At 45.0% G+C, this 11,810-nt stretch overlaps 1 protein-coding gene across 2 annotated transcripts in view; it reads right to left on the reverse strand.

Moving 5' to 3' along the window:
- FGF2 (fibroblast growth factor 2) overlaps nucleotides 1–3,307 on the reverse strand; it is a 36,069-nt gene extending 32,762 nt beyond the window's left edge. For both annotated transcript variants that reach the window (XM_062574017.1, XM_062574018.1), the window contains exon 1: nucleotides 3,111–3,307. In XM_062574017.1, the coding sequence (XP_062430001.1) occupies nucleotides 3,111–3,291 (181 nt within the window). In that variant the 5' untranslated portion in view covers nucleotides 3,292–3,307. The remainder of the gene's footprint in view (nucleotides 1–3,110) is intronic.
- Between the last annotated feature and the right edge of the window lie 8,503 nt (nucleotides 3,308–11,810).

An 11,810-nucleotide genomic window follows, 5' to 3' on the forward strand; every position in this document is an offset into this window, starting at 1 on the left:
TTCCCAGCCATGTGTCACGCCAACGTAACCTGCCAGGCATACATACCACAGGGTTTCACAGAGCTGTGCTCACCAGGTCACTGCTCAGCATCGCGCAGGCTTGTACTGAGTGACGTGTTTACACAAAGATGCTGAGGATGTGAACCATGCAGTGCCGGAGCTGCTCGCCTCACTGATGCTTCAAACACTGATTTCTGCCCTTCTCAGAATTGAGTTCTTCCAGGGAAAAAAAAAAAAAAAAAGAAAAAGAAAAAAAGAAAGAGCAGCCTGATAGCAAAGAAAGGAGGAGGGAGGGGACTGAAACTGAACCTTGCAACTGCCCCTGCTGAACTGGGCCAGGAGACAAGAGAGCAGCTTACCAGGGTGCTCTTGCTGTGCAAGCAGGGCACTCGTCTGAGTCCGCAGGCACCACGGCAACAGAGCCTCTGTCCCTTGCTTATCAACCACTCTTTGGAAGCAAAGGGATTTTCTGCAGGCTGAGCAGAAGGGGGAAAGTCCAGGGGGATCCAAACCATTCCCTGGCATTTGACTTTCTTCAGTAGAGGGCAGAAGCCATACCCGTAGTTCATAATGCAGAATTTCTTTTACCTGTTCCCACCATTCATTCAATGGCAAAAGGACAGGAAAATAAAGGGGTTTCAGAGAGAAAGACTATTAAAGAAAGGGACAGGGAAAAGAATAGTAGTGATCACAAACACTGAAGAGGCAGAGAAGAGAGAAAAAAAGCACAGAGAGAAAGTGGAGGGCTCGGAAGAAATGACAACAAAAAAAAAGCTATAACGAGCAGAGAAACTTAAAAGGGAATGGCATGGAAAGAGCAAGGCAGTACCGACACTAATAAGATTTTCAACCATAATTCACTACCAAGGAAGCAGCCTGAAGAGACTGTTAAAATTTCTAGTATAGATAAGGCTTAACAGGAAAAGAAACCCCGCATTAGAAAGACTCAGGAATGTAAAGCTAGCATTTCCCTGGCAGTGAGCTAAAAAGAAAAAAAAAAAAGAAAAAAAGAAAAGAAAAAAGAAAAGAAAAGAAAGAAAAACGAAAAAGGCCAGGGCAGGGGAAGAACTGGGGAATGCTAAGATCAAGCACAACAAAGACTTCCAGGGCAAGACCAAGGATAATATTCAGGGCAGCTGCAGCCTGGCCAGGTGATCGTTAAGATCATCTATGGTTCATATTTTAAGGGTGAACACCAAACACCACACACAGCTATTGGCTTTTTTCACCACAAAAGCCAAGTGCTGCATGAGAAAGGAACCTGACAGTAGTGACAACATCTGGAGACACAGCTTCAATCCTGTATTACCCCTTGAGCCAACATTATCTCTGTTTGTGTGGCACTTCCAAAATATTCTCATAGCTACCTCTAGAGGTGAGGTGATACATCTTATGAACTAATGAGACTTATTTCCTGTAGGAATTCCTGCATTTCCCAAGCACAGAAGCCTAAAGCAAGCTGAATGCACTACTGTACAGTTTCCAGCACAAACTGGATCCTGTAGTCAGACTGGCAGGTTTTAAAAACAGGCTGCTTACCTATATGGTAAATTAATGCCTTATTTGGGGCATCAACATCTGAAGAGTCCATGTGCAATAACTGTTATTTAAATGTTGTTTTGGCAATAATATATTGTTACTAACCACATGTCATCAACCACATTTCTCTTTAAACCAGGACCAGCGAAGCAGAGAAATGCAAGAACACAGGACCAAGCCTGAAGCTTGCTAGCTTTTTCTAGGATAGCAGCCAGTCTAATATAGCACATTAACTTTACCTGTGTATCTTTTCTGACTTGTATTTACAGCCCAGCATATGTGTAACACTTCTACCTGAGAGCCGCACAGTAAAATAGCCTCAGACTGAGTCTTAGCCTGGCAATACTGGAATTTGGGAACAGTCTTGCATTTTTTCTTTTGAATTCTAAGCAAATGATTTTGGCAAAAAAAAAATGCCCAAACTGGAAAGTGATATTAAAGGGCTCATAACCCATGCCACCTTTTTGACCGCCTCTCCTCACTTCCTTCTCCTCTTCTTTGTCTCCCTGACCTGAGTCTCCTCTCATCTACAGCCTTCCCCCCCATCAGTCGCTAGGGGATCGGGGGGGGGGGGGGGGGGGGTGGGAAGCGGATCGCGCTAAGACATTTCGCTGCTCTTCGCATCGGAGCCTGCAGCTAGACCACCTCCTGATCAAGGTGCACAAACACGCTCAACGCTAACAAATCTTCTCCCACCAGGAGAGACAATCGCAAGGACAGAGAGCTACACGGCAACTCCTCGCAGCTCCTCTGGGGAAAAGCTGGGGAAAGTTTTTTAAAAATAGAAAGATGCAAGGAAGAAAACTGTTGTTTTAAGCCAAAAAGGCATTCTTACAGCACTTTGCTGTAAGTGCTGCCTCTTTGAACAGACTGATGCCCCTGTTCTGCTAGGAATACTTCTGCACTCTTTATTCATGAGGAGAGTTTACCTACCCTGGGGGAAAAAAATCTTTCCACCTTTATGTTTAACTAGCATATTTATCGCAGCAATATAAAGGAATAAAGTGCCATTACACCTGCTTAAGACAGAGTGCAAACAAACTCATGCACCTTTAAGCACCCAAGCAAATCTGTGTATGTTTGAACAGGTCCGGAGCACTCAAACTGAGCGACAAGATGCTAACAGGAGTCTGCACGGACTAAGCTGGGGTGGAACACTGTGCCAGTACCTGTCAGCAAACCCACACCGTGCCAGATGAAGATTATTTAGCTTCAGGAAGCCTGTCACGGTCTAAAGCTGCCATCAGGTCCCACACAGTACGGGACCGCACCATCGGAGAGCAGCAGCACGATCCCAAACGCCGGGCACCGTTCCCAGGAGCTGCCAGATTAAGGCCCAGCAGATCTGCGACCGGCTCGGCACCCCCAACTCCACGGCCGCCAGCCGCGCCGGACGCCCGGAGCTCCCGAGGGGGGAGCCCGGCCGGGCCGGGCATCAGGGCGCCCGGCACGTCCGGGCTCGCTGCGTCTCCAGCCGGCGGCTCAGGAGCGCGCAGCCCGGCTCAGCGGCCGCCGAGCAGCGGCCCCGGCGCCGCGACCCGGGAGGCCGCCGGACGGGCGCGGGCACTCACTGTGCGGATCGCTCTTCTCGCGGACGCCGTCCACCCTGCCGTCGGGGTTGATGCGTAGGAAGAAGCCGCCGTTCTTGCAGTAGAGCCGCTTGGGGTCCTTGAAGTGCCCGGGCGGGAAGGCGCCGCTGCCGCCGTCGTCGGGCAGCGCCGGCAGCGTGGTGATGCTCCCCGCCGCCGCCATGCGCCGGGCCCCGGCGGCGCCCCGCCGCGCCGGGCCCCCGCCCCCCCCCGCCGCCAGCCCCGGGCGGCCCCGGCCCCTGCCGCCGCGGCCGGCCAGCCTCGCCTCGCCGCGCCGCCCTGGCCCTCCGCGGGAGCTGCGCAGCGGCGCCGCCGGGGGCGAGCGAGCGGACACCTCGCTGTGGGCTCCCCGCCGGCGCCCGGCTGCCCCTAGCCGGGCCGCGCCACCCCCGCGCCCGCCCCGCCCGGGGCCGCCCCCTGCCGCCGCCGCGGGGCCCCGCGCGGGGAGGCGGCGCGGCGCGGCGCGGGGGCGGCCCTGGGCGCGGGGGCGGCCCCGGGGGCGGCTGCGGCGCCGCCGGGGAGAGGCGCGACAGCAATGCCGGGTTCGGGGTCGGATCTCCCCGCCTGCGCAGTGGGTTTTTCTCTCAACAGAGACCTCTTTTAAATCGGAAGGAAAAAAAATAAAATATGTGAGTCGCGTATAGGAACCTGCACGTGGTAACTACCATTTCGCTTTCGTGCGTTACCAGAGGGAAGCCATTCCTGTTCAGCAGCACGAAACTCAGCTGCTCTCCAGGGAAGGCAGTGCAAGCGAACAGCGCTGCGAGTCCTGCTAAAGGAAACTACACTCGCATTTATAAACCCACAGGGCCGCCAAGCACGCTCTGCGCCCGAGGCCGGCAACGACAGGATGGCGTTTGTTCCCGAATCTGCGCGGGGTGCCCTGCGCTCCAGTCTGGCACGGGGCATCGATGCCTGCGCCTCCGGAAGCTCTCCTCCTCCAAAGGCAGCCCCAGCGCCCTGGCCCATCCCAACTGCCACAGCTCTATGCATCTGCTCATTACACAGAGCCGAAACAGAGCAACCCGTGCCGAGAAACGTAACGCCAAAGCGAGGCACGCTGTCCGGCAGACACAATTTGCAGTATTCTCACTAGCACGTAGTTACAGCGGTTTTGTTCCCAGTTAACCTCCCAAGCCTGACCCCTTACGAACCACAAATTGTAGTTCTTCACAAGGAACAGCGACAGTGACACTGCTTTCCACACCCTCACTCCAGAGGCTTAATCGTGACGAATCAAGTGCGCAGAGCATGGTGTGTCCCAGCCAGGGCAGGTGCAGGTTCACCACCCTGTCCACTGGCCACCCTGCTACAGCACCGGCAGCGACACCACACTGTTGTCCTCTGCACACAAGGATTTAAGCCCTCATTGCTCAAAAGCATCCCTTCCTCCTTGCTTCCTTCAGCTCTCGCTTCCCACCACCCATCCCACACTGCTGTCTCAGTACCCAAGAGCTTTACGTGGTCATAACCAACAAGTCCCATTTTCACTTGCTTCTTTTCTGCAGCTGAAGTTACCTTCAGGGCGTTACATGTCCTGGCACTGCAGATGCTTCCAAAGTGCTTGCTTCTTTCTTGGAGGGGGAGTTACTCAGGTAGATGAAGCAAAGCAGGAGAAATCTCATTCTGAAGCCTGTAAGAAACTAAAATAAAAAAGAAAGCATTACTCTTTTAAAGACAGAGCTTTTGTGGATTCATTTAACTATACCTAAAAATGAGCCTTCCTCTATGCACACAGTGGACTGTTCACACACACAGCTCTCAACCCTCACCACTGTCACAAAAAAATCACGTTTCAGCACCTGGTGGATCACTGCCTGACGTCCTGGGATGGGCGACATGGCCGGCAGGGCAGGAGCAGGTCCCGTGGGGCTGGCCCTGCCCCATGGAACACCCCATGGGAGCACAGCCAGTACTGCCTGGGAGCCCCGTGCCCCACGTTGCCGCAGCCCAAAGGCAGTGTTTCACTAATGGGCCCCGATAGTCTCAGTTTTTTCTGACCACTGGCCCTATGATGGGACCCAACCAGTGGTGACGAGGTAGATAAGGTAACTGGATCAAATTCCTGAGCAAACTTTTCAGGGGAGAGATGCACAATTTCGTAAGTGGCTATCAGCAAAATCATGAGGCTTCAGAGCTCTTCATTCAGAAGCCTGTCATCAGGGCTTATGTCAAGGAACCCAGAAATAAAAGACAACAGAGCAAAAACTGAGAGCTTGTGCTCTCTGTCATTTACTATTGCAGAAAACAGCATCACTATCTCTCCTTTTAATAACCTCTACTTCCTGCACATCAGTTAAAATCTGCAACTTCCCTCTTTAAATCCATATATATAATGTATATATTCCTTTTATTATATAGAGAATAGACTATAGAACACAAATACCACACACATATTCCTTTCTTTTATTCAAATACCAAACATGCCAGTTACTATTTTCTCCATATTACCTTCTTCTGGACTCCAATCTCTTAATACTGTCATTAATATTCCTCTTAACATTTACTAACACAACTCTGGCAGTACCATTTTTCTTTCCTGTGGCCCTGGCCACATCATCCATATCACCACCCTTCCTCAACTCAGACCTTGTGTGCAGTGACACTACAGCTACCTCCTCTCCACCCAAGCCATTAGTTGTCTCCTTCATTCACTTTCTCTTGCTCTGCTTAAACAATTGTTAAAATACCTCAAACCCTACCTTCCTTATGCACAAAATTAAAACTTAAAGACCTATTCTCTAACCTGTTCAATTTATTGAAATAAACTACCTTTTTATGTTTGTCTTGCACTTTTGTGATCAGCCAGATTTTTAAATGGCTTACCTCTTAGAGAGGAAAACCTGTTTTAGCCGGTGCTGCTCTTATACATACTGGTCATACCAAACACAAGGCACTTTGTAAATAAGGCAGGCATCCCATCATACGGCAGATAACTGTGGACCCTCTGTATGTTCAAATACTACCTTTATTCAATCTATATAATGCTTAAATTTCTGGAGAACTTCAGTAGTACTGTGCTCAGAACACCCAACCAAAAAAACAAAAAAAGGCAAATAATATTGTTAGCCTGGTTACAGAAAAGTCTCTGTAATGCAAGAGTAGTTTCTGAGATATTTCAATGTAGGAGTAACAAATTCCATTACTCTTTCTTTCTTTTTTTTTTTTTTTAATCCAAAGTACAAGAATCCAGATTACAACTTTCCCAGGCTTTCAGCAGTCCTAACACTAATCCTGCCATACTACAACCCAGAGAATTTCAATCCCCTTTCAGGGAAAGGGTTTCAAACTTACATCCTTGACAGCCTGCTAGGACTGTATCTCCACAGTGTGTTGGGCACACAGATTGCAGAGGGCTTTTGGTAGTGTTTGTAAGGTACGCTAAGTTAATTGGCAGAAGAGCTGATTTACCATAAAACTAAAACAGAACAACAACAACAACACTCCTATAAAGTAAATTAACATACTGGAAAGCAAAAGCACACACACAAACACCTCAGTTCATCAATCTTCCCATCATTAAGTCATACCAGCAGGTGGTTTGTACCAATAAGACAGCAGGAAACGCTCACAAGTATCAGAAATACAACACCAGCTCCAGGCCTTTAGTTCATCAGAGTGATTCTTGATCCTCTGGGTCTCTTGGCTTCATGGTCTTTCTCCTTGGAGCTTATCCAAGTAACAATTAGCCAAAAGGAGATGGATAAGCCATCTCTCCTTTAAAACTTTTCCTCTGTTAACTTAGCGATCAGCCAGCACTGGAAAAAACCTCCCTCTCACTTCATCCGTGCACATTGCTGCTGAATGCCTCCCACCAAATTCTCAGACATTCACTTGTAAAAGGCGACAGCCTTCTGCAGAGAGGTCAGCACTCAGGGCCAAATCCTCCACAGTTTCATCGACTTGAGCGTTACGCAAACATGCTATTTGGCCCTGGGTTTATAGGAATGCAGCAGCCGCCAGACGCCCAGTAACACCCACTGGGGAGCGTCGGGGCTCCTTTGAGCAGGGAATAGCCTACATACTGTCTGGCCTGGTGCAGCACCTTCACTAGGGTAAGCAGTACACTCTCCAAATGAGCAGTATGTATCGGTGTTAAACAACAGGCACTTGTCTTGAAACAATCCTTCTGCAGAAGGCTGCAACAAGAAATCAACACTATGCCAGGTGGTTGCAGTTATGCTTCAAGTTCAGTCCTACCTGGTTAATCCTCAGCATTAAGGCAGGCTGTTTCTTCCTCTAAATAGCCCTGAGGACAGACAAACTTAGGAAGAGAGAGAAGACAATTTGTAGTTCTTGAAAAGGGGAGAGTTGTACTAAGATCAGAAAGGAGAAAGAGCATTGTCTTCCTCTCTCTTCTTTTTTTAAATAAAGCATATTTCTCCAAACCTTTTGAATATTACAGATTCCTTGTTCCAGATATCTCCCCCAGTTTAGAAAAAAATGAATCATAAAATATGCAAGAAATGGATGGCCCTTCAATAAACCCACATTTGTCTTCTCCTATTTTGACAGTGTTAGAGGACAGGAAAAAAAAAATTGATGTGAGACAATAGCTTTTGTTCATACTGTCCAGACATCTGGATAAATGAAATACAGTTAATGTCTTGATCTTTTAGTGACTTGTTTAAGATGACTACACACTTCTGGAAAGAAATTACTTCCTAACTCCAAATAAATTTCTTTCCCTCAAAGTCTGAGGGAGAGTTTAAGAATTCAGTTGCATTTATCCCTCAGCATTCTTAATTATTTCACCATCAGCAGATGGGATTTATGTTCTGGATGAATATTCACATTCTCACTCTGAAGCTTAATGCGTGCTTCACCTGCTAAATACAATGGAAGCTATATAGTCAAATCTCTTTATAGCAAACTGATTTTTTCTTGTAAGCATAAATGATAATTGAAAGCAGTCTCATTTTGCTCACTTACTTTTGTAAATTCAATTTATAAATAAACCTTTTTCATGTTTTAAGTATTAATGCATACTAGTAATTGCCTGAGAAAGTCCTCATGCACTGTCATTTCTTTTTCTGCCACATCTAAGAGATTCAACTTTTCATTTACCTTTCTGATGTTTTTGTCACAGTGTTCATCAATATTTCTTGTTTAAAACAAAGGCTTATTCCTTCCTTTTTCACATTTCTTCTAGTACGAACAATAGAAGGAATTCATATCTGCAATATGGAAAAAACCCTCTATTATAAACCTCTTATATTCTTCATTCATATTCAGAAAAGATTTGATTCCTGTAAAGCACGGGTAAACACTTGCTATGAATTTTCTGAATACACGCTCAATCTGAATGTGACCTCAGATGGACAAAACTTTGTTTTGGGTTGTCTTTACAAATGGTTCATGTTGGAAACATAACAACCCAGAATGGCTGAAGATAAGAAAACTAACAGACTGATGAGGCTTAAATTGGAAGTAAATCAAGCTTGTTATGGTCCAAAATGATTGCACTTGGAAAAAGAGCAAAACTGTCTAGAAGCAATGACAGCTGCTGCAGATATATGAACTACAGTAGTGACCTCAACTTATGAGAAATAAGCAATAGAGTTCTAAGCAGAAATATGATGGAGGTTAGAGTTCAGAATTAGCAAAATCACTACTTTCCCTCTCTCTGAGTATACTAATACACATTTTCTCCCTTGTCTCTATCCCCTCTCTCTCCACATCATATATTGTGATACATGTAAGTTAGCAAAATTACTCCAGATCAGGAAAACAAGCAAGTTACTACAAAGCCAAGATGGAGAATCCTTAGGAAAACATATATGAACTATATAATTATTCTGAAATCATTCACTATGAACTCAAAAAAATTGGAAGTTAATATTGGATTTAAAAAGAAACCCAAATTTATCAAGGTATGAAATTCCACATTGTAGGAACAATCACAAAAATACATATTTTTCCTACACTATTTCACTGTGACTTTAAGATCATGATTTCAGTATTTATCATCCCAATCCCCTGCCGCTGGATGGGTAGTGATTGAAAGGTCACTACTTTAGCCGTCCTTCTCATCTCCAGGACAGTGGAGGCTGAGCTGCCCTGGCACAGGCTCCAAATCAAGGCAGTTTAAAGCCTAAGGTAGTAGTCCTGTGAACTGTCCGGAAGTAACTTATCCCTGCTTATGACTCAGACGTGCTTTGGTTTCATTGTATCACTACAAGGCAGACTAGTTGCTGTTTCACAGAAATGCTTGGGCACACACAAAAGGTTACCGGGAAATTTCTTTCCTGTATAGTAAGGGCTATAGACACATGCTTTTCTGGAAGCCAGTGCCTATGAAGCAAATACAGAAAAGTAGCCACTGTTTTGTTTTTCTTTGCTTTTTAGCATTTAAGAAACCCATTTGAACAGACTACATATGTGTACTTAGGAAGCAGATCCTGCAACAATTCATAAGGTTTTCACTATAAGCATTTCCATATCAAATATAAATTACTCTGGGAAAAATTGTCCTCCTCAGTGTTATACCACCCAGCAAGTAATCAGAAAATAGTGGACAATCAGGTGCAGACTCTTCTTTTTCCTCTTTTAAATGAGGTGTATGTCTTATAAAGTTCACAAAATTCATAACTTCCATACGGGCTAATTCTGGACAATGCCAGGTTATGCACGGGACTGCATTTGGAAGTAAAAATATAGGTGGAGGTGCGAAAATATTCCTTCCCCTCACTAGTGTATCATACTATTAGGCCAAACTTAACTTCCTAGAGGAATATAGCAAAGACAGACTATTCCCAAAGAATAAGAGTTACGAGATCACGCAGCTTTCATTATTTCTCTTTGCATTTAGAAACAAGGAGGTGAGATCAGTGAGATGAGTTATGAAGGAAAAAAAAAGTTAATTTACTTTGTCATAGATTTAGTTTCTACCAGTTGCTCAGATGAAGTCTTGTTCTGCATTATTTCTGTTCTCATACTAGCTGGCAGGTAGAAAATAGTGAGAATGAAAAAAACCACAAAAACAAAAAACCCTTTCTCTTGGTAACAATCTGTACTAGCTGATAGTGTTCCAAAAAGAATGTCACAATAACTCTCCAGTCTGTTTTCTCTTTGTTTCAGGACTGTTTCCATGGATCCCCAGACCTAGGCCCCACTGAAGGGCTCCCCAGAGCATAACACCATGTACTGGCAGGTCACAGACCAAGCATCATGTACAGAACACAAACAGAATTTCAATAGCACAGTGAACATATTAAACCTATTGCAAATACAGTTTACTGTTCAGGATACCAGCATACGGGAAAGAAGAGAGAGAGAGGCAGACCCAAGAATGTATCAAAGTGTAAACGAATTATATAGTTTCTTGTGCTGTATTAGCTAATTCTAGGGAGGAAGAACTATCCCAAATGAGCTTGAGAAAGCATTTAGTGCTGGGTGGCTATAACACCCATTGCTCCACCACACCCAATTCATCCATCCATGCAATGGCTAGTTCAGGTGAAATGCCTTCTGGAATTCTCTCCCTTCCCAGCTATAACATCGTTTCCCATATGTCTTCAAGTTTAGTGTTACTGCACGTAAACCTACATCTCCTACATTATTTGAAGTTGCAAGTACTGTAAGTGCAATTTCAGGCCAATTGGCTCTTGTGAAATCTTGTTTGTTTTTTGGAGAGACAGTCAGCATATTTCTTTATGATAGTTTTAAAAAACTGTAATCTTCTGTCCACATGCCAAAACAGAATTTGCTATCTGCCAAAAATGACTTTCCCAATACTGTCCAGGCAATTATCTCAAACCTGACCTGCAACGATTAACTTCCAAGCACTTGGGAGGTTAAATTGCTCAATGATAGGTTTTCCTCTATGCAAAGGCAATACCATTACATAAGAATCACTACTTAGTTTACATTCTTTTTTTCTCTTTTGGAACAATTAGAGAATGAATGCCTGCATTAGCCTCTTCATTATACTCTTATTAGTTTTATCAAATACGATCTTCCACACTACTGAAATCTGGTGAGACTGCAGCCATCTGTGAAAGCAACCTGAAGAGTGAAAAGACTTTGTATGTCGCTACCTAGTCCCTATCCCAGTGGTAGCAATTGCTATGCAAATAACTTCTCCTTCTTCACTTCTATTGAATGCCTGTATAAACATCTTGCAATTGAAAAACAGGACAGCAGATAATCTGGAAAGCAGGGAGAGACCTGCTAATGCTTTACATGTTACATGCTGTTGTTCTCCACTGAAACTGCATCAGGGAATGATAAAAGGGAAGTTTTCTCTGATATACAATGTGGTCAACTGTGGACCTCTGACTTGTCCAATTGCCTACTATAAATTCCAGGCATTTCATACTTCAGATGGTACTTTATTATACTACCCCTATGACATTACAAGTACATGCAAGAAAAACTATCTGTACCTTAAAAAGAACACTGAAGGTGCAAATCCAACCAACAGAGATTTAAGGGTGAAAGGCAAGAATTATGGGTGACGTTACATATCAGAATGCTTGATTTGAAGCCTTAGTGTTCTGTTAATGTTGTTTAATTGACTTATTCCAAAACTTACAGATCCTCTCTTAACACCTAAGGGAGTTATGAGCTGATAGCAGAGAGAAAGCTGGACCCACAAACTTTGCTACAGGCCACATTTCTGCATGACAGCAACAGAAGCAGGGGACAAGGTGTGCATGTTATTAGTGGATTTGACAGTCT

Source organism: Rhea pennata, chromosome 4 (genome assembly GCF_028389875.1).
Source record: "Rhea pennata isolate bPtePen1 chromosome 4, bPtePen1.pri, whole genome shotgun sequence".
Lineage (NCBI taxonomy): Eukaryota > Metazoa > Chordata > Aves > Rheiformes > Rheidae > Rhea > Rhea pennata.